The 23,009-nt window shown below is 52.4% G+C and overlaps 1 protein-coding gene and 1 long non-coding RNA gene across 2 annotated transcripts in view; one reads left to right on the top strand and one right to left on the bottom strand.

Moving 5' to 3' along the window:
* Positions 1–20,268, top strand: part of JPH3 (junctophilin 3) — a 39,360-nt gene extending 19,092 nt beyond the window's left edge. Inside the window, exons 3-5 of the mRNA XM_065745384.1 lie at positions 9,847–9,971; positions 13,438–14,348; positions 19,425–20,268. Of these exons, the coding sequence (XP_065601456.1) occupies positions 9,847–9,971; positions 13,438–14,348; positions 19,425–19,505 (1,117 nt within the window). The 3' untranslated portion in view covers positions 19,506–20,268. The remainder of the gene's footprint in view (positions 1–9,846; positions 9,972–13,437; positions 14,349–19,424) is intronic.
* A 56-nt stretch (positions 20,269–20,324) lies between these two features.
* LOC136054238 (uncharacterized) lies at positions 20,325–21,497 on the bottom strand. The gene is made up of 3 exons (XR_010622720.1): positions 21,303–21,497; positions 20,589–20,688; positions 20,325–20,446 (listed from the first exon to the last, which is right to left on the bottom strand). It is a non-coding gene; the product is annotated as an uncharacterized LOC136054238 (long non-coding RNA).
* Positions 21,498–23,009: the final 1,512 nt, after the last annotated feature.

Raw genomic sequence — 23,009 nt, forward strand, 5'->3', positions numbered from 1 at the left:
GCAGAGGGGTCTGGGCAGCCCCTAGGAGGGGCTGAGCATGGGTCCCTCTCCTTCCTGTGGCTGTAGGAACCCACAAGGATGGGTAAGCTCCGGGCAGCACTTAAAAGATGGGAAATGTCACCCAACACCCCTATCCCTCCTCCCATCGCTGTGGGGACTTCTGACTGCATCCCTGCTCTGAACATATTTTGCAGTGTTTTAGTGTCTGATCTTGCTTTCTGTGGGGCTGTGTGGGTCTGTGTTCAACCTAACCCTGCGCTGGGCCTGGTGGCTCTGGGGGATGTTGGTACTCTGGCCCTGTCCCCTTGGGCATCTTCCAGGGTGGCACTAAGCAATGGGGTTAATGGGGGGCTGTCGGGGGGGGGTTCCTCTGTGCTGGGGGTGGCAGTGGGGATGGAGATGATGTTACTGCATCCCACACAGGGCTGTCTCTGTCTTCCCATTACCATCAGCTCCATCCCAGTGAGGCACCAAGAGCTGTATCCATCTCAGCTTGTTTGGTTTCTGTGCACCTCCTGTAACCCCCTGTGGTGGAAATCCATCACTCCAAGGACTGGACCTCAGCCCCCTACCCCATCACGCAGAAAGGAGTGCTCTCCCCACCCCACAGGGCTGGAGGCAGCAGAGAAATCCCAGCGGGTGAGGCTGGATAACTCACACCACTCCTCCGACAGCTGGAGAGCATCCGTCAGCACTCCCGAGGCCGTGTCAGCTCCATGTCCTGGCCCATCTCCAGGCTGTGCTGGAACTAAAATATGAAGTTCAGTGAAACAAGTCTGTCGCTGGCTCTGGGCAAGCTTTTATTGCAGTATGCTTTGCAGTGTAGGGGGGGTTACTGCTGAGTGTTGGCTGGTTGCAACGCCGTGTGGCCAGAGGCACATGGCAGAGCATCCCTCTCTATCACATCCTACAGGGAGAGGAATGGCTCCTGAGCTCAGCATCATGCTGCGTCTTTCAGGCTTCTGGAGCTCCCACAGCAGAAAAAAATTATATATATATTATATATATAAATACATATATATACAAAAATTGCCTGGGAATCTTCTTTGCCAAACGTCTGTTTTGCTTGAGGAGACCAAAACTTGTGAAACTGCCAAAGCAATTCAGCCAAAACCCAAAAGGGGTAAAGGGTTAGGGAAAGAAAAAAAGGCTTTTTCCTCGTGGTTCTGTTGTTTTGCTTCAGAATCTGGGTTGACTCATTCTTTTTTTAGGCATCAAAATGAAACTGAAATGAAACGGATGGATCTGCTTTTCCTGCCCGTAAGCTTCTCCTTCACCTCCACTCCTTCACTTCAGCTTTTTGCTGGAGTTCCCCACGTTCTCTTCTTCCAAGTGCTTTTCCTTTGGTTGTAGGGAAGGTTGCAGACAGGACCCAAAGGTCCAGGCTGTGCCAATGGCTCCCAGCTGGGCTGTGGGGCTCCCCTAGCTCCCTGTGCCCATGCATTGGTTGAGTTCCTCTCTCTGCACTTTGCACCTCTGGCATTGGAGTTTCTACCCTACTCTTCATCCCATACATGGCATCAGCCCTCTGAGGAGGTCGGTGTGAGAGATGGGGAGGAATGGGCTGTTCTGGGGAGCCTTATGGTATGGGATGCTGAGGGTCCACCAAATCTTTTCAACCTGCCACACGGGGCAGCCATTCTCCAGGTCCCACCAAGCCAGGCTTTTCTACCAGCCTTCATCCATCCCAAGAAGACTGGCTCTCATTATTGGCTGGGGTGATCCAGTCCCAATCCCATCTCTGCCCTCCTTCCCTCAATAAATGCTGGTGGACGGTTGACATCACACCAAGCTCCCTATCCACACCTGCACATCCCCACCATGGTCATGGCTCAGGGGCACAGTTAAGGTGGGTCAGTGGTTGGACCGGATGATTCTCGTGGCCTTTTCCACCCTTAGCAATTCTATGATACACTGCCAGCCATCAAGCCCCAAAATAAAAAGCCCCCCCTACACAAGGGGATGGAGGAGGCCCCAAGCAGTGCCATGCTGGGGCCGGCTCACCCAGACACAGAGAGATGCAACGGGAATGCAGGATCTAGCCTGGAGTCATTACAGTCAGCAGCATGCTCAGCCAAACCAAATGCTACACGTGTCCAAGCAGGCTGAGTTATGGCTGCTCTGGGAGCTCTAACTTGGCCTGTTGTGCATTTAAAAATCTCCACCCAAATGCGGCATTGATGTAGGGCTTTTCAGCTGCTCTGTTTTTGCATTTAATACAGGCAGTATAGATCTGCAGTGTGCAGAGGATCCAGCAGTGCCCAGGTTCCTCAGAGATTTTGTGCCTTCGTTTGCTTTTTCTTGGTTCTTTCTTCTTCTCTTTCTTGCCAAAGGTTGTTAGTGATTTCTTCCAACCTGTTTTGCCTCCTGCCTGGAAGTGGCAGGATCGTTTGTAATGTGCTATTTTTGCACTGGGTTAGAGGAGTGTTTGTGCCTTTGGGACACGTGCATGGACTGCTGTCTGCAGGCACTCTACAAAACAGTGACCAGAGGGACCTCAATGTTTCCCATTTCCCCTCTCATCATTCAAACGGACCTTTTCCATTATGTACATGGATCATTATCCAGTAAAAACATGGAAACACACCCCATCCAACCCAGAGTGGCTGGAAGAAGGAAACATCTCCCCTGCCCATTTCTTCCCTTTCCTTGAAGCTAACTCCTCCCACACCCTGCTCCAAGTGCATTCTTACAGGTCGTGCATCACCAGCTGTCATTTTCCAGCAGCAGATGAACCTCCCAGCATTGCTGCAAGCACAGAATCACAGAAGGGTTGGGTTGGAAGGGCCATTAAAGATGCCCAGTTCCAACCCCCTGCTGTGGGCACAAGGTCAGGTTGCCCATAGCCCCATGCACCTGGCATTGAGCACCTCTGGGGATGGGGCACCCACAGTTTCTTTGGGCAGTCTATGCCATGGCATACATTTCCAACTTTGTAAGACAATGGGAAATTCCACACCTGGAGCTGGAGTTTGTTCCTGTCTCCATTTGGACTTCATTGATGCTGTCCTTCCTTCAAAGCAGAGCCCCACTCCTGCACGCAGCTCTGGGCCAGCAGGACCAGGCAGGTGCTGCCCAGCTTCATCTCTCACCCACATCCTCCAGAGCTTCATTACAAGTGACAGATGGCAGGAGATGAGACTCCCCCTCCAGATGTTAATTATCTCAGGAGCTGTAAATAATGTCTCACAGCAGCTTGCACATCATCCTGGGTGTCAAAGATGCATCCGCTTCGCCCTTGCTGGGGGCAAAAAAGGAAAGGAAGGAAACTCACCAGGAGAAAAATCCATGGGTCTGTCTGTTCTGCATGTCCCTTCACTGGGAAGGATGCTGCAGAGCATCTACCACTGCTGCCGGGATTTGCCCCTGAGTACCAGAGCCATCCACCCACCCCATACGAGCTGATGATCAGATTAGATGATCCTAGTGGACTTTGCAACCATAATGATCCTGTGATTCCACATGCCCCAGCCCTTTGAAATCAATTTGGCTGCACCAGACTGGCACTTACTGTTTAGTAACAATAGGGATAACATAAAGAAATAGAAACAACCCTGTGACCAATTTGGGATGATGGCAATAAGGTGAACTGGGGAGGAAGGAGGCATTAAGCCTTTGGGATTTTGACTGAGGTATTTTCTCCGTATTTCCTGGGCAACACCAAACAGCTCCACAGAAGGAAGCTTCTGATGATGGGAATTTTCCTGCTTCACCCCAGCATGGAAGCAGGAAAGCTCCCCATCACCGTGAGTGCCCCATGCAGAGCTCAGGCTTGGGGGATGGGGCTTCAGTTTCCCACCCCAAATCTCCACCCTGGGGCTGGAGTCAGGCAGCCAGGTGCTCTCCTTGCTACGCACAGCACCTGCTTTCTGTCTGGCTGCAGATGCTTTTGGCTGCATTACGTCATGTCAGAGGTCACATTAACTGCTTTTTGCTCCTTGATTAAGCATTCCAACAGTAGGGGAGGGGTGGTAGAGGAAAAAGGGGATGGAGGAAGCAGGCAAGGCAAATGTGCTTGTGATAAGCAGGTAAATGGGAATTCATGTGCAGATAGCTAATTGGTGTGTCTAATATTCCACCCCCTGAACACCAGCACTGTATTACTGCCTTCACAAATCACTCAAGGCAAGCCTAGTGCAATAACAACCCAGCCAGGAGAGCTGTGAAGAGTCAAGCTGGAATTAAGAGTGGGTTTTATCGGGGCAATAAATGCCAGATAGTGAAAATAACAAACAGGTTGTTAATTGCTGCCATCTCCCAACTCCCTGAAGGAAGCGTCTAGACAAGAGCCCCGCCCCACCTCGCAGCTGCCCCAGCTATGGGGCTGGTCTTATGGGGCCAGCAGGGTGCTAGACGTGGGCTGGGAAAGGATGCTGAGCCAGAGCCCCGTGGGCACGGGCACGCAAGACAGGTTTGCAGCCCTCCCCAGCAGCACCACGTGGCCACGCAGCCACGCAGCCATGCTCTGCCCTAAATCAGCTGTGCTCCCGCAGAGGTAGAAGCCAGACAGTCTGCAGCAGCTATTAATAATTCAGTCCCCATTTGTCCCATCGAGGAGAGTGGGAATTGTGGCCAAGCACTGGGGTTTGAGACAGCCCCAGGGCAGCGGCAGATCCCACACAGGGTGGGGTTGGTGTTGGGGTGCCCTGACTGGGGCTGCATCAGCCCTCACCCTTTTCCCCTCAGCTCCAGGGTTGCTTTACCAGCATTGATCACTCGGGGACTTCTGTTTTAAGGCTCGCAGTGAATCTCAGCTTGCTGTAATTAGGGCCAGATCCTGCTCTCAGCTGTGCCAATGGAGGTGTGAAACAACCCCAGCCAAATCAATGCAGCTGAGCATGCTGCAGCCAATCAAGCTTTGTGCACATGGATGGTTGGCCCCAAGGCAGCCACCAAACAGAGCCAGGTGGGAAGCAGAGCCCTGAGACTTCAGTGCCTCAAAAAACACTCACTGAATTTTTCCCAAAGTGCTTTCTATCAGCTGCCATGTGTTAATTGAAATTTGCCATTTGAAAAATGCATGACCCTCTGTAATAGAGGAAGAAAACATTCCTCTTATAGGAAGATAAAGATGCATTTAGAGGAAAAAAAAAACAAAACAACACAAAAGCTGCCTGATTACATATTGACCTGAGAGACAAAGTGAATCCAATGGAGCCAGCTTGGTCCCTTAGGAAAACTTGAGGCTGCTCATTATGGCCCAGGATGAGCTCAGCACTGCCCTAACCCCATCCTCACTGCTCACGTGTGCCTATGGGTGAGCAGTGCTCCTCAGCAGGATCCCAAAACACATCCCTGGCATGGACTGCAAAGCCCAGGTGGCACAAAGAGGGCTCTCTGGGTGCTCTCAGTGATGGGCACATGTATAGTTAACAGAAAAACAGTTCCAAATAGTACTATAGTTAGGTGGCAAGTTACAGATTGTATAACTAGAAAGATTATCACAGTGGAAAGAGATAATAAAAAATAAATGAAATACTCACCCATGTCCGAGGCTCAAAAAACAAAACAAAACAAAAAAACAACTCCAAAGGGTGCAATAGAGCAATCTCCAGAAAGAGATCCTTTCCTCATTGGCACTCAGCCCTTAAATGAGGTCTAAGAGAGGTGGAGCCAGGCTCCATTCCCTTCTGGTCACACAGGTACATTGCTTTCACCTGTGCTCCCGTGTCTGACTCAGTGCTCACCTCAGGTGATCAATCATTCAGGCCATGATTCAACAGTTCCCACACAGCATGCCAGAGCCAAACGCAGCCCATTTCTTGCATTTATTTTACCCATAATTATAATAAGTCGGGTGTGCCCAGACATGCCATGAAAACATGGCACAAGGGGTTTGCTCCTCTTGTGTTGTATGAGGAAGTCTTATTTAAAAAAAGAAGAAAAAAAAAGAATGCTGCATGGGAGAAGGCCTTAAGAATAGTTGTAATCGTTAGCTTTTCATTAATTGATCCCTTCAGCTGAACGCTGTCAGATGTTGCAACAAAGCTTTGCTGTAGGATCGGGCAGTTCAAGGGGCAGCAATGGAGATGCCATTGGGAGCCAAACCTTCTGTCATGGGGGAATTGCTGGCCATCTTCACCCCAGCACACAGAAGCAGCACAGCAGCAGTTTTGTAATTCCCTGGCATGCCTGGATCCCACTGAGCAAGGGACGGCTTTGTTTGCAAAGGAACAGAAATTCCCCAGCAAGAGCTGCCATATGAATTTTGGGAAACAGCCCTCCTTGCCCAGAAATGTTGCCCATATGATTCTTTGTCACGTTTAACCCACAAACAACGCACATTTCCCAGTACCCACACAACTGTCCTCGGCCCCAGACATAGGTTTTTCTCATAAAGTCTGTTATTTATTTCTTTTTCTCAGAAGAGAGTCTGTTTTCCTTACGGGAACACAAGGGAAAAAGGAGCATGGAGGCTGTCTCTCATCAGCCCACGCTTTGATAAACCCGAGCATCACCTTTACCACAACTGAGCAAACTCCGTTCCAGAAATATTTCCAGTGGTCCACAAATTTCCAGCCTAAATTTGTTCTCCTGCCAAAGCTCTCTGTTAGCCTGGACACCGCTCAAGCCTTGCCTGGTCTTGATTTTGCTTCATTTCTTCCTGAAGAAAGTTCACTCCTTTACATCTCACTCAGCTCTGAGCATTGGTTTTGCAGCACGAGCCCTCTCAGCAGCTCCTAGTGCATGCAGAGCCAGGCTGGAGTCACTGCTGGCATTCCTGAAAAGCCACATTCTTCGTTTCAGACCACTTTATTCCAGCTTCTCATAGATCAGCCGGAGCTGATAAACTTGGCATGACGAGACACTCGCAGGTATTATCCCTTCCCCAGTCAGCTGTGGCCAAATCACAGGAGATCTGCAAAGAATTGCAGAAATGTTTGGTTGCAGTTCCCCTGCCTCCTGCCAGTGCCTCCTTCCAGGTTGACCACATGCCCGGTCTCAGAGAGCAGTGAGTCAGCTTGGCAAAACCCAATAAATGAAGTAGCCTGAAGCCAGTCACGGACCAGAACAGACCCATGGGTCTCAGGAGCTCCAAACTACCCCAGCATCCCCCTCTGGCTCTTCCCAGCCCCAGCCATGCTCAAACATCTCCGACACCATTCTGTTTGGATGTTCAGTGGGCTAAGATGAGATTTAGAAGTTGTAGCCATCCTCAAAAGCTCCTCTGTGTTCATGTGCCTCGATACTGAGCAGTCTGTCTGTTTCCATTACCTTGGGACGAGTTGCTCCTTCTCCCATGCTCATCCATCGGTGGCAGAGGAAACCCAACGGAGCATCTTCCAGCAGAGGCACAACTTCTAGACAGCTGTGGGGCACTGAGTCCTTGCAAACATCAGTATTTACCCAGTGGGCTCATTGCAGGATTGAGAACATGAAGAGACAACGAAGGGACCAATTCAGTCTTATTTTGACCATGGTTTCTAGGATTTAGCCCCTCTGACCCACTGTCCAGTTTCAGAGATGGGCAGCATCCCACCAAAATCCCCACCTGTGACTGAGAAAGGTGAGTAGACCCACGCCCATGGAAAAGGGACCGCTTTACATGGAAAGAAACTCAATTAACTGCAGAATTAAGATTTAGTGCATGCCACAAGCAGCAGGCATGTATAAAGGAGACAGCTGTTAAATTTAGTATGTGACAAAGTCATGCGAGCGCTAACTGGATTACTTGCATTTATTTGGGAATACTTATGTATTTTATTATGCAATGTATAGATCATCATAATTCTGCTTTTCACTCCAACGACGTCTCTCCTGCAAGCATCTTAGAGAGCATTACAAACAATTAAGCCTGCCTGTGCCTCTGTGTGGCAGTCAGCGCTCTATCTGCTTTGTGGGTATTGCAAATATTTTAGATTGGAGATGTCTTAATCAGTGTGATTGACTTTAGCTCTGCCTGGGTCGAACCCCCAAGCAGCTGCTCTTACTGGGCTGAACCATGGGGATGAACTGGTCCAGAAACTGCTGCAGTGAGTTTTCCAGGGATGGAAAGCCATGAACCCAAAGGATTGGAAGGTCATCACCCCAAGGAAATGAAAAGCCATCTACTGAAGGGGATGGAAAGCCATTAACATCAAAGCGTTGGAAAGTCACCCATCCCAAAGGGATGGAAAGCCATCAGCACAAAGGGAATGCCAACAACCCAAAGGGACAGAAAGCCAACAACCCAAAGGGATGGAAAACCACCCACCCGAAGGGATGGAAAGCCAACAACCTAAAGGGATGGAAGGCCAACAAACCCCAAGGGGATGGAAAGACAACAACTCCAAAGGGGTGGAAAGCCATCCACCCCAAGGGGATTTGAACTGTTTCAGTGAAGAGATGGGAGCCAGCGAGTCCATGAGAGAGGAACGTGGCACAGATGCTCCCTGCAGGCTCCTCCAGCGTGCCCTTCCATTCTGCAGACAGCTTCGTCTGTCCCCAGGACTGCTTGTGAGCGGCACAAGCTGCTCCCAGCCTCCTTCTCTGGCACAGTGCTGGAAGAAGTGACAGATAGCTCCAGCTATCTGCCTCCAGCTGCCTCTCCAGGGAGCAGATCTGGCGGCAGCATGTAATCCTGCCTGCTGAGTGCGGTCCAGACACCACCAGCCGTTATTAATCCTTTGTACCAGGCCCGCGGGGACCGGCAGCACGCTGTCTGAGAGCACTGCAGCACAGTAGGGACGGGCCCTTGTGCGGGCTGCTCCCAGGTCGAGGAGATGGAGGAGACAGAGGAGGATGGAGGAGCACCGGGAGCTATGAACAGACCGCTGAGAAGTCCACATGGGACGATTTTGTGCAGGCAGCATCCTCATTTCAAGCCTCAGCTGGCACTGTTCATAGATATCCCACCCCTGGAGGTGCCCAAGGCCAGGCTGGATGGGGCCCTGGGCAAGCAATCTGCTAGGCAGGTTGGACCTGGAGCCATGCCATCCTACGATACTATGATTACTGTAGAGCGATCGGTTTGTATTTCAAAAAAGCACTGATTAGAGCAAAGACAACTGGCTGGCACTTAAAAACAAAAGACAAAGGGGCAGGGGATGGTCACATCCTGCCCAGGTTTGGAGGGGTGACGGGGCACAGCTGCGCTCCCCGGCTCGCGCTGCGCAGCACGGAGCGAGGCACGTTGCTGGCCCTGTTTTCCATTTATAGGAGCCTGTCAGAAATGGCACTCCTCTCCGAGCAGATGTCGAAAAATTAGAGGGAATTCAGAGAGCAGTAGAGAAAAAAAAAAAAAAAAGTGATTAAAGGAGATGGAGGGCCTGCTTTTGGAGGGAAAAGAAATCAGCGGAGCTATTTATATCGCTGCCTGCACCGGGGCGGGGAGGAACAGGAGGATTTTTAAAGTGCCTTGAGAGCTTAGCTGAGGGGAAGGAACACCTCTGAGGATGCACTCTGTGCAATAGGGTGCGGATGCTGATCCATGCGATGCGTGCTGGCTGAGTGCAGGGATCTCCATCGTGTCTCAGGAGCTTCAGGGTTTGCTGGGCGCTCTTTGGGTTTCTTCCTGCCTTGCTTTGGCTGCTTTCCTTGCCTTCAGTCTGCAGGGTTTGCTTTAGGGCTCAGCCCGGGGCTGCAGGATGGAGATTTTGGCAGGTGGTGCTCAGGGCTGTGGGGATGCTTTGCAGATCAAAGGCTTCGCCGTGCCTTTAACACAGCCCTTTTTGCAGCGCTGAGTCCCCACTGAAGTTCCCCCTTATCGCATCCGCTCGGAGCCAAGATCACCAAGCAGCAACACATGAACGCTGCTGGGCACAGCAGTGCCCAAACCCTTTTGGTTGGGCTTGGAGGGACCAAAGGAAACCCCAAGCAGTGCTGTAATGCTCTGCTCACATCCTTGTCTCTCTGCTTGCCTTGCAGGACCTCCCACTCCCGGGCTAAGGCAGAGGCGGCCATGACAGCAGCGCAGAAAGCCCAGGAGGAAGCACGCATCGCCAGGATCACTGCCAAAGAGTTTTCGCCTTCCTTCCAGCACAGGGAAAACGGTCAGTGCGTGATGCCCCACTGGACAGCCCCACGTTGCACATCTCCCATACCAGGGTTTGCAAATAGAACCAGCAAAAATGAGCCCCGCACAGAGGGTCGGTGTGTACCCGCAGCTCCCCAGCCCCCTTGGGTGCCCGTAGCACTGGCTTGTAGAGCTTTTCATCCCATATGCTCCCAACGCTGCACCCCGTGCAGCCCTGTCGTTGTAGGGACTTTGGCTTCTTGCACTGAAACGATTGCATTTTTTAACTCATCGTCTCCAATGGTTGCCCAGAAAACAAAATTCAAGGGCTCCAAAAGCAACACGCAAACTCAGAGGATCCCAAAGGTTTACCCCCCTGGCTTCAAGAGCCTGGTTTGTTGTTTCGTTTGAATGTTTGGGCTTTGTTAGTGTGTGTTATGTGGTCCTTCACTGCGAAGGCATCAGGGAACACACACGGTTTGCCCAATGGCTTTGAATGCTTTTACATGAGCACAGAGCCACGCTTCCCTTTGGCGTTTCCAGCATTTCTCAGTGTTTTCTACCAAGTTTTGCCCATCAGGTGATGAGGTTTGCTCCAGGTGTGGGGGAGCAGACAGTGCCCAGTGGAGCAGTTTGCTCTCAGGAAGGGCTCAGGGAGGAGGAAGCCGGGGATGTGCAGCCCACGGGAGAATTTGCCCCACCAAAGCTGCGCGTAGAGGGGTGGGAGGGACAGATCCAAGTCCCCGCAGCAGTAATTAACATAGTAATTAATGTATGTGAATGGCTTTATTCAAAACTTTTCCTGCACCAAACCCTCATTAGGAGGCGTCTGTCATTATTTTCTCCCCTCTCCAGCTCTTTAACTGGAGATTACTCACTCCCCTTAATTGCTCGAGGGCTGGTGCTGGTGACTCACATCGGGATGCTGCTCGCCAGGCAGAGGGGATCTCTCAACCCCACCAGCCCGTGCAGTGGGGATGCTGCAGAGCCCTGCACAGCTCCATTTTTGCTGGTACAAAGCACACCCCTCAGCTCCCCTCCACCTGCACACCTCCGATTTGCGTTATCAGAGATCTGAGCTTTTCCACTGGGCTGTGCGGTCCCTGGGGCTTCCTCAGCCCTGAGATGTTCCTCATCTCCATTTCCTCTTGGCTGTTTTAAAACACCTCTTGGAAAGATGTTTTTAGGTAATACATTTTTTACTAGCTGCTGGATGGGGACGCAGTGCACGGCTGGCGGAGGGGCTCGTGCTTCGGGTGCTCCCCCCTTGGTGGGTCATGCGTGAGAGAAGGGGGGAAGGAGCTTCCATTTAGAGCACATTAAAAAAACAAACATCACCCAAGATGTGGGAAACCCTAGGCATGGGTTGAAGATGCCATGGTCGGGCACGGCTGCCTTAATCCTCCTGCTGGATTTGGTGCTTTGCATCCTCCGTAGCGCTCTCACAGCGGTTCTTCCAGGAACATCACGTGCTCGCGGGCTAATTTTAGTGCACAATAATTGTTGAACATCCTTGGGTGCTGAAAGCCAGCAGGATGGCACCGTGCATCTGTTGCTCTCCTCCATGCAGAGCAGCCCATGGCCCTGCCTTGCTACCCGACCCTGAGCCCCAGCCAGGGCTGCACAACACAGAGGATTAACACATGCAGAGAAGGAGAAGCAGAAATAGCTCAGCCCGTCACAAGTCTTGGTGGGGAAGATTTGAGATGGGGTGGGGATGCAGGGACTTGCTTATTGGGCACAGTGAGGATGGGCCAGAGGTTGGACTTGATGGTTACACTGGTCTTTTCCAACCTTAATGATTCTATGATCTGAGGGTGAGGATGCTGGGGCACGGTAGGGCTTTCTTGCCTCTATCACAGGGCTTGGGGTGGCTGTGAGAGCTTGGGTTGATGTGAAGGGGATGGAGCAGAGTTGTGAGCAGGTTGAGGCTGGCATTGGGGTGGTTGGAGCTGGTGAGAAGCTTTCAAGTCCTTGCATCTCCATTGAAAACCCTGGAGACCTGAACAGGGGAAGGCTGCTCAAAGTCTGAGACAAGCAGGGATGCTCAAGAGAACAGGAGCAAATGGCCTTAAGTTGCACCGGGGGAAGTTCATGTTGGATATTAGGAACGATTTCTTCCTCTGAATGAGTGGTCAGGCTCTGGCACAGGCTGCCAGGGGAGCGGTGGGGTCCCCATCCCTGTAGATGATCCAAAACCACGGAGATGTGGCACTGAGGGATGTGGTCAGTGGGCATGGCGGGGTGGGTTGTGCTGGACTTGGTGCTCTTAGTGGTCTTTTCCAACTTGAATGATTCTGCAGTCCTAAATATCAGGTGAACCCGCACCAACAGCTGGCTGCATCTGAGCCATGCAAGCAGCTTTCCCTTACGTTGCCATTCATTCCCTCCCCTGCTCAGTTTCCCATGTGTGAGCCAGGAGGATGTGGAGGGGGAACATCTCCCCAGCAGCCACAAGCCCACCTGCCTGTATTTTCCCCAGAAAGCTCTCAGGGAGTTATTGTGTGTGAAAATGGAGCGGTGAGCTCCACCTTTCTCCTTCATTACATTTCCCACCAGTACAAGAATTGCCCGGGGATCCCAGATAAACCCTGGGAAACCCATTCTCCCACAGACTCAAAAGGAAACAACTAAGACTGAGCTATTTTGAGGGCTGTCCCAAAACACAAGCAGAATTTCCTGTGGCGGACAATGCAGAAAAGAAAACATATTAGGAGTCCTAATTCCCATTGAGAAATAACTTCAGCAGGAAAATTCCATGCAGCCCTGCTCCTGCTGGCCTCCCCCGCAAGTCCTCCAGGGGGGACATCTATCAGCATCTCAGATCCCATCATAGGGGGCACAGGGATAGCTCCCCAAGAAGTTGCACGAGAGAAAATGGCTCAGCAAAAGTGGAGAGATTAGAGCAGGCGCTTCCGAGCAATTATTCTTAAACCGTGGTAAGAAATTGAGTTCTTCTCTTTGAGACTCATTTCTTGTCTAGCCATAGCAATTGCAATTAGATGCATTTCAGGGGCATTAGGCAGTTAATATATTTATCAAATTATTCATGTAATTTAGCACGGTTTTAGCTGAGTACAGCTATGCTTTGAGAGGGTAAAATGAGACTCAACCATCGGTGGTTTACACCCCTTTGAAATAATTTAGTGTCTCGTGAAGAATTAATACAAATCAGAGTTTCTGGTTGTGCTTCTCGCTGGCTGGCGGCCTGCAGGAGACACTCAGCTGCTCCTGGAGTGCTCACCCTTGAGGAGAAGCGAGCTGGTTTCCCTTGGGCCCAACGTGTGATGCTTTTGCTCTTGGTCTGGTAGCGTGATGTGTGCATGGGGTCTCTCTGCTGCAGTCCCAACCTGGCCCTGTAGCTTCACGGCCACCCCACCCTCATCCCTCCTCTTTGTCATTAAAAAATAAAAAAGAACAACCCAAAAGCGAACAGAAATAATCCTGTTCCCTTTCCCCCCTCTCCTTCCCCCCTCACTCTCTCCAACCACTCCCTGAAAAAGGGCTGGAATGCCAGAGACCCAAGCGCCAAAACTCCAGCGACGACATTGAGGTCCTCTCCACCGGCACGCCGCTGCAGCAAGAGAGCCCCGAGCTCTACCGGAAAGGGACCACGCCGTCCGACCTGACCCCGGAGGACAGTCCCCTGCAGAGCTTCCCCGCCAGCCCCTCCTCCACGCCGCCGCTGGGCCCCTCCTGCAGGAACAAGAGCGCGCACTTCTCCAGGCAGGTCTCGGTGGACGAAGAGAGGGGTGGGGAGATCCAGATGTTGCTGGAGGGGCGCGGCGGGGACTACTTGCGACCCAACAGTTGGAGCGAAGAGAAGGTGGGAGGGACGCGCGGCGTGCGAAGCGGGACGCTGCGCAGCGGGTCGGCCAACGTCCCTGAAGACTACCGAGGGAGGAGCGGAGGGCACAAACACTCGGCCTCCAACCACAAGCAGAGAGAGAGGTGGACAGATTCCCCAGCCACGGTTTCTTGGACTTCCCACCACAGGTCCCACAACCACAGCTCAGGGAGCTCCAAGCTGCTTGAGCTAGACGAGGAGAAGATGAGCAATTACGAGATGGAGATGAAGCCCCTCATGAGGATGGATTCTTATATGCAAGAGATTCACACCCAAAAAAGACACTATAGCAAAGGGGGAGCCTGCAGGAGCATGGCTGACGACCACCGTGGGGAAGAGCGGGGCTTCGGGGTTCAGAGACTGAGGTCTAAGTCCCAGAACAAAGAGAATTTCAGGCCAGCTTCCTCTGCCGAGCCTACGGTGCAGAAACTGGAAAACCTGAGATTTGGGGACAAAGCTGAGCCCCGGCTACTAAGGTGGGACTTAACCTTCTCCCCGCCACAGAAATCCTTACCTGTTGCACTAGAATCTGAAGAGGACAGTGGGGATGCGCTCAAATCCAGTACGGTAAGTAGGCAGAATTGTGTGTTGAGATCAGAGCTGTTGTGTGACTGCAGTGAGCCCTGAACTGCCACGGGTCTGTGCCTGGGATCTCCCCTCTGTTCTCTGTTGCTGCATTAGAAGGTGATGCGGGGTTTCCTCGGCAGATTCTCCTGGTGGAAGCAGTTGTTTTGTCTCTCAGGGAAGTCTGAGCTTCACAACATATCCCTGGGGGCCAGCACTAAGAACACGTGAGCTGGTGGGCAATACATCTGTGGATGTATTCACGCAGGGAAAGCAATGGGCAACTACAGTGAGGGTGATGGGCTAGCCAGGAGACTGATTTTCTGGTGGTTGGGAGGGAGGAGGTGGTGTGAGAGCAGCTTGGGCACCTGCAGCTCAGGCACAGCTTGGATGAAGCTGAGCTCTGAGATCTCCTGGGTCTTTCCCAGCCATCACATTTGGTGGTTGCAGGACTCGCACCAAGAGCAGCTGCCTCCCTGCCCCCAGTGTTCTGCAGTGCTGGGTGAGGTGCTGATGGTCTGATGGGGGCAGTGGGGAAGTCAGCCCCACCCCAAACGTCGCCTCGTTGAGTCAGGCAGACATGGATGGGTCCTGTGCTGCCAGCAGATGGGAGCAAACAGGTGGGAGAAGGAAGCAGCAGCATCTCAGCCCGCGAGCAGCCACAGTGCTCCAGGCCTGCGGCGATAAATCACCCCCACATGCAGCCCTGTAGCTTTCTGCCTTCCCATCCATCCTGCAAGCTTCAGCGCAGGCTTGGAAGCACCCACACAGCACTTCGGAGGAGCTGAAGGCAGCACGTCTGCTGCTGGACACAGCTTGTCAGGCCAGCAAAACCAGAGCTCCCAGTATGAGCACATGCTGCTGAGCTGCAGCCTGGCATGCACAGACCCTAAGGCAGCATCACAGCGATGGCTTTTTGGGGTGGGTGCTGGACGGTGCCCGGTGCCTCCATTAGGCTGCACGGCGTCCTTTAAAGCGCTGTCGCTGCGAAGCAGCATGTTCAGTTTTCTCACATTCATAACCGAGGGTGGAACAGATGGCGGAGGTTTGGGAGGAAGCTAATGTAATACAGAGGAAGGGATAATATGCAGATTTAAATAACCCACAATGCCAGCAACAATTTGTTCTAGCGGGAACAGCAGCGTGCTAGCAGGGGCGGCTGCAGCAGCCGGGCAGCAGCACGGGGCGGTGAGCAGGGGCAGCCAGGTGCCACCCCCCGTGCCATCCTACAGCATCACCGTGACCTCACGTGCCCCTTCCCCTCAGCCCTTCTGGGCTGGGGTTCCCTTTTGTTTTCCCATAAGGTCGTTCCCTGAGGCTGCTGCCCCATGCTTGGTGTTCTGCTGTCATCCAGGGATGTTGGGGTTTCAGGGTCACCCTAAAAAACTACACCCGGGGCCAATTGATCTCTGGGTGTGCTTGTGGAATGAGCCTGTGTCCATCATCACCTGGATGAAAGCACAGAGCGAGGTGTTGGGACCGGTGCTGTCAGGGTAAGGGATTTACGTGGACATCACTGTCCATTCTGGCCCCAAGGGCCACAGAGCTCAAGCCTGTGTCTGAGCGGGCTCCCAGAGCCTTTGAGATGGTCTAAAATAGGAAAGAAGGGAGTTGCTGAGATGCTGGGACAGGTTTCTAAGATGCCAGCAGCTCCTTTTATCCATCGGTGTGAAACATGCTGTATTTTTAGGATTGAGGAGAAAAACAAAATAATAATAGAAGAAGATAACCCTTTTCTGCAGGTGCTGAACATCTGCAGCCCCCAAAAGGAAGGGGAAGGGTTCAGGGATGCAGGTCCACAGCACGGCTGTGGGAAGGGGACCCTACCTGCCTGACCCCATTCAGGGGTGCCGCAGGTATTCAGGCAGAAGGCAGTGGGATGCGAGCAGGCTCGCTGCTTGGCCCTTTACAATCCCATCTCATCCCATTGATGAGAAATCCCGATAGTGGGGCAGCAGCATCCAAAAAACAAAAAAAAGCCCAGCCGCTCCTGACTGCTCCTTCCGTTGTCAGATACAATCTCCGCAGTCGCAGCCCGTGCTGATGGCACTGCCTCTGATCACAAAAGAGGAGGGGGGAAGGTCTGCAAACCGACTGCGGGGTTACGGGTGGCAGAGACCCCCCCCCCCGCGCCAGGCAGGAGGACGCGAGAGCTGCAGCATCCCCCCGCCCGCTGCCTGCGCATTTCCCACCCTCGTATTCCGAGCAGGTTTCTCTGTCGCTGGGGAGAGCTGGGAGGAGGCAGCCAATGTGCAGCCGGCTCTGCCGGAGCCGCACCGCGGCGGGGTGGGGAAGGCAGAGAGCAGGGACCCCCCAGCCCTGCACCAAAGCAGCAGATGGCAAAGCTCCGCCTGCATCCCTGGGCGCTGCGTACGGTGCCACCCGAGGATGCTTTTTGGTTGGCATCCCTAGGGCCAAGCCCTGTGTCCTCTCCGCTTTCTATCTCTTCCTTTCCTCCCTTCCCTCTCCCCCCAGGAGCTCTCCCAGCTCTCCCAACACGATCGCCTTCAGGATTTTCCTGCTTCCCTCCCCTCATCTCAATGAACTCCCCGCAGCTTCGCAGCCCAACCCCAGGTGGGCTCAGCCCAGCACACACACACCTGCAAACAGTGACGAGCTGTAATTGCAGGGCAGTGAGGAGGAGCACTGCCCTGCCCGCACCTGGTGGCCGTCACCCAAATAACGTTCAGGGAGCAATGTGGTGCTGAACCCAGCAGGGTCCCTTTCCCTCCTGATCCATCTCAGGGCCCTCAGATGGAGCTGAGGGGTGCAGCTCCCTTGGCCACCCCCACCCCGTCCAGCTCTGAGAAAGCTGGGGCCAAATGCCATCTGCTGACCAAAATCCTGAGCCCACTGAGCAAAGCCAAACCCCCTCCCCTTGCTGAGCACTCCTGAGCTGTGTCACAGCATCCCATTCCTGGCAATTAAGTGACAATTCAGCACAAATGTCACCCAGCCACTAAGTTTTCAGCATTTCTCGTAGTGCTGAGGCTGGAAAACAGTGCCCGTATGCTTTTTGCTGATCCAAGTCCTTAGTAATTACACTTAATAGATCCCAAAGGGATTCCTAGGTAACCTGCACGATGGTTTCCATGGCAGAGATGGAGCTTGCACCCTGCAATAACTGATAATAATGGATTGTTAATGCTTAAATACGGTTGCAGCATAATTAATTTGTAAACCAGCTGTCCCATGTGTTCCCAGTAAGACTCAAGTTGCTACACAACAGAAAAGAAACCAAGGGAACACACAAAGCAACGGGGCAGGAGTGGCAGTGCCATGGTGGGAGCTGCCAAAAGATGCCCCGAAGTGGTAGAAATGCTCCTAGAGATTCAGCGCTGCTGTGCTGAGAGGCTCTGAGCACTGCTACCTGCTGCTGTGCCAGGAGGAAGGGGCGGTCCAGGAAAGCCTGGACTCCCTGGGGCTGATCCCTGCAGGTGGAGGAGCCCCATCCCCTGCTAGGGATGCACTGTGTGCTCAGGGGGTACCGATCCCGGGAGCACTGCAGGGAGAGGGTCCTAAAAGGATGGAGCTGGATAAAGGAGGCAGAAGTGCAGGTGTGGGACTGCTGGCTTTGAGCCGTTCAGCCCACAAAGGGCCCTCCCTCCCACTCACCCTATTTCTGGAGTTTGCTTTTGCTGGCAAACGTGGAAGAGCCCTGGCCGTGCAGTGGCAAAGCAAACGCAGTCTCTTGGCTCTGCACTGACATGCAAACAGGTGCGGGTTGGAGCAGAGCACTCAAGAAAGGGGACCCAGGTGCTGCCGGTGCCAGCGGGTGGGCACACGGTGCGTGGTTGGTTCACTCCTGCATCTCTGGATGAGGGCACACCCAGATCAATCCCTCCCCACCCCCCAAACCCGGGTACCAGAGGGCTGTAATCTCAGCCGGACCAGGTGAAGGTAAAGTCAGTGGTCACAGGCCTTTGGCAGGGGCACGGAGCTGCGTGTGCCGATGCCAGCGTGCCAAGGATCAGCCCGGGCTGCGAGGTGGGGAGGGGGGGGGGGAACCAAACGCCTTTTGTGTCTCCGCGCTGCTCTGCCAACAGAAACAATGACAGCGATAATCGCCGGCAATCTGGTATTGCATTAACACGAGCTCGAAAATCGCAAAACCCAATAATCTTCTGAAATGAAGCTAAACACCCCGAAAGTAAATGGCACAGCGCAGCGCCTGGCGGCAGCGGGGCCGGGTTGTGGCTCCCGGGCTCAGGCAGTGGTACCCGGCTGCCAGCAGCCGCTCTCCGCCATCCCTCCCCCTGCTCGGCTCCCTCTGACCCTGTTGCTAAGCTACAGATATGCCTTTCCAGCAGGCTCCAGCATCCTCGCTCCCACCCACTCCCAACGCGAACTGAATCAGATTGCTCAGAGGAGGAACCCGCTGTGTCCGGTGCGGAGCGTTTCTCTTCCAGCAGCACTGCGGGGCCGTGCAAGGATTTCCTCACCCAGACGGGCACAGGGGCTCCGTTAGAGCACAGAGGACCCATGTGCCCCGTTGCAGGAGGTTGGAGCTGGCACAGCACCGCAGCAGTGGGAACAGATGCAGAGATGCTGAGAAATAGCTGCCACCTACCCGCATGCATGCCTGCTCACCCCACTAACACTTCAGGGCACTGAAGGGATGTTTCTCACAAAATCCCCAAGAGAATTTGCTGGGGAGCTTGGATAAGATCATTAGAGCTGTCCCAAACGCTGCCTTGGTGCAGACCAGCACGTTGGCCTTTGCTGACAGCGGGATGTCTGCACCACGACTGCATTCAGCAGAAAGTATCCCTTGGAGACTCCTCCAAGCCACCCCACAGCTCCAAGACCCAACCCTACCACTCTGTAGTAATTTCTCTTTCCATTTACCACCTCAACCGCTGCGAGGTCTTCTTCTCTAAAGCCAGATTTCCCACGCACACGGCCCAGGCAGAGTCTGTGAGCAAATCACACTGCAGGAGATGGGCACGGTGGGTGCACTCATTGGGACCCACACGGCATCCTCACCACCGTGGGACAGCAGATGTCCCAGCAGGACGGGGTGAGGACCCACAGAGCTCTGGGCTCCTTCTAACTCCTCTCCTTCTCTTTCTCTTGCAGGGCTCAGCTCCCATCTTGGTAGTCATGGTGATCTTACTAAATATCGGAGTCGCCATTTTGTTTATCAACTTTTTCATCTAACTCAAGACTGTCTTGTTTGCAAAAATAACGGTTACATGTATGAATGGGGGGTAAAACAAAACAAAACAAAACAAAACAAAAAAACAACAAAAAAAAACACATAAAAAAGAAAAAAAAACGGAAAAAAAAAAACCCAACAACAACAAAAAGGGAAAACTTGAACTGTCCTACGACGATTTCCAAGTCTTTTCACAGAAGAACAACAAACGATCGAGTCTCACTCACAGTTTGCCTTTTTTCCTGGGTAATGTTTTTTGGATTTTAGCCAAAATTCTTTGCTTGTATTAACACTATGCTGTGTGGCATGGCAAAATGCTATCAACACTCTGCCCCCCCAACACTGGAAAGGATGAGAAGGAATCCCAACGAAAAGAAAACCTCATTTCCCTTCCCCTCCCCCCCCCAAAAAATATATATTTGGTAACAACGGTGACCAACCCCAAACGGAGATAGATGAGGGGATCGGTGTGAGGGTGTGTGGGTCCTGGGGTGCTCCGGGCTGAGCTTCCCGGGGGGATCCAACAGCTTTCACAATAGAGGAAATGGGAGAGAAAAGCCAAAGCGGGTGGCTGGTTGTGAATAGAGGAGAGGAGTGCAGGAAGGCACGAGCCCTGCTGGGATGTGAAGGATGGGAAGCAGCACCTGGCCCCGTTCTGTTATTTGTTGTCAAAACCAAGCTGCAATTGGTGTCTTGCAAAATTCCTCGGGGCAAGGGGGAACACTCCTGACCCCCCCGCACCTCCCCACGTAGCAGGGCTGGCGCACCTCCTGTGCTGCTCACAGCTCTTCCTTCTGGGGCAGCGTTGTGCCCAGGGCCCCCCAACCACACGCAGGCGTCTCCAGCGACACGAGTGGAGCTGAGCATCTCATCCCAACCACGTACATGCACAGAGATGCCGGGGAGCAGATCAGCGGCGAGAGAGGGTTCGATTCTGATCCACCTAGTATAAAAAATAATAATAATAATAATCAAATTAAGCTAAATAAGATTAAAATGTTTTTTTTTTTTTTACAAGGCATCTGGGGAGGAGCACCGGAGCATGTCCCTGAGAGGAGGGAGAGGGTGGTGGGTTTGTCTCTTACATCTTGCTGTGGACTGTTTCAGACATCATGCTTGGGCTCTGAGCATGTAGTATTTTGCACTTTGTAATGCAGGATGTATATTCCAGCTTCCGACATGTCCCTGTAAAAAAAAAAAAGAAAAAAAAAAAGAAAAAAGAAAAAAAAAAACCATCATTGGCAATGGCAGCCTCTAAGGATGTATTCTTTTCTTTCTTTTCTATGTCACTTAATTTGTTTGGTTATACCATCTTTGTAATATGCCTGCCTTGATTTTTCTCCCCTCCCTCCTCCCCACCGATAATATGCATACTCATTAAAGATGCCGTATCCCTGTTCTGAGCTGTTCTGGTCCCAACCACAGGAGCGTGGTCCTGGCTTGGGAAAGGCTGATGTTCCTGTGCCCGGTCCCCCCATGCTGCCCTGCCCATCGGCTCAACTCTGCTACCACATCTCCTCCCAGCCCCCACTGACACGGTTTGGGTTGGCCATGGCCAAGGACATATCCCAGCCCCGTGCCCCCGAGGCAGGATGTGACCCGTGGGGGCCCTGCTCTGCGTGCCACATGCAATGCTGTGGGGAGCAGCGGACTCCGCTTTGCTTCGCTTCTGTTTTAGCTGTTTCTCTGCTACCTTTTCAGCAGATTTCTTATTACACTGCACTGGATTGCTATATTTTTAACCAGAAATAAACTAAGGATTAGAGCATGTGCCAGTTAAATTCAGTTCTTTTCCTTACATGGTCTCTCTCATTCCCTGTCGCAGTTTTCCTTCCTCCACATTCTCCCTTTCAGGAAGAGGGCAGGTGACACCGACAGAACTTCTTCCATCGTGTGTTCCACAACATCACTCCATCCTCTTGGCACCTCGTCACTTTCTGGCATTTCCTCCTTGCTCCCCAGTCATCCTTTTCACCCTTGAGTGCTTGCCGCCTACCTGAGATGAACCCAACAATGTATTGGGATTGCAGCCCTAGGCGCTCACCCGTGCTGCACTGTTTTGTAATGCTGGCTGCAGCTCTTCCTAAGGACTGTGGAGAAGGTTTTTTTTATGAGTATACAACCCAAAGGTCCCATAGCAGGGGGTCCAACAGCTCCCTGCAAACATCCTGGTACGTAGATAGGCATAAAACAGCACAACTCCTCCTCATCCGTCACACAGAGGTCGTGGTGATTTCGTGAGTAGCTTTTCCACGCTGCTGACCCACTTGCTCCTGCTCTTGGCTTAGGTGCCAACCCAGCACAGCGACCACAACTCTGATTTTTCATCTCTTTGCTCCTGGGGATGAGTCCTTGGTCAAGCTGAGGTGTGTTCAGCACAAGAGACAGCCACAGACTGATACTAATTGGCTCCCACACCACGTGCTTAAAATAACGAGTCCTTTATTAATCATGGGGAGCTGAGCAATTTGTCTTAGTTCTGAGCTTTCCACATTTGCCCAAGGCCAGAAATATTCTTGAGAAGCGACAGGTAGTTCAGCACATTTCCCTGTCTTTTGAGCCCTGGATTCATGCATACCTACACAAGGCACACGAAAATGTCTATCACCAGGGCTCATAAATCTACATGAATTGTCTGTACCTGCTGTTTTATGTCCACACCAACAGATCCAGGTGAACAGCGGATGGTTTGTACCATGTTTTTCAGGCTGCTGTGGTGTTTTTGTGATCCTGCAGCAGAAGTCAGGTTCCTCGAGCCCTCCAGCTGGCTCTGCTGCTCTGGAAGTGACAGGGGACAGGACACTTGTGAGCAGCAGCTTTTGGGAAGATGAGGAGCACAGAACCCCACAGAACCCAGTGTGACTGAATGCTGGCTTTGCTGCTAGCACAGCCCCGTGAACAGGGATGTGAAGAACAGCCCTTCCACCTACAAAGAGCACTTCGCTCTGGGTCAGCCCAGTTACCCTGACTGCTCTGTGATAAACCACAGCTCATTTGCTCCCACGCTCCCTTACACTAAAACACACACACTGATGGGAGATGTAATCCCACGTGTTGCAAGCTAAGCTGCAGTCAGACACGAAACCACTAACCTTCTCCTGCAGCCTTTTTTGTGCAACCTCTGAAGTGGATTGCATTCCAGCTGGCACTCCCCCTAACCCCGTTCTTTCCTCCTAGCTCTGCATGTAAACGTAACACAAAAATCCCATTTCCCTGTGTCACCTACAGTGTGGTTACAGTACGTGTGTGGCCCAAAAGGAATCACTGAGCAGTTTCCTGAGAAGACAACGGGGGACATTCTTAGCTCTCAGTCTCACCTTTTAGCTGGAAAACAAACCAAAAACCCACAAGGAAAATCCCAACACAACAGCCTGACTGCTTCCAGATTGAAGAATGAACTGAGGTCTCTTCCTGCTATGTAAATGTTGGCACCTTCATTCCTTTCCAATAGGATGGGCAAGCACGATCCCATAGATGCCAAAGGAATAATTGAATTTTATCGGAGT

Source organism: Cyrtonyx montezumae, unplaced genomic scaffold (assembly GCF_038088225.1).
Source record: "Cyrtonyx montezumae isolate F1298 unplaced genomic scaffold, pur_monq_1.0 scaffold_35, whole genome shotgun sequence".
In the NCBI taxonomy this organism is placed as follows: domain Eukaryota; kingdom Metazoa; phylum Chordata; class Aves; order Galliformes; family Odontophoridae; genus Cyrtonyx; species Cyrtonyx montezumae.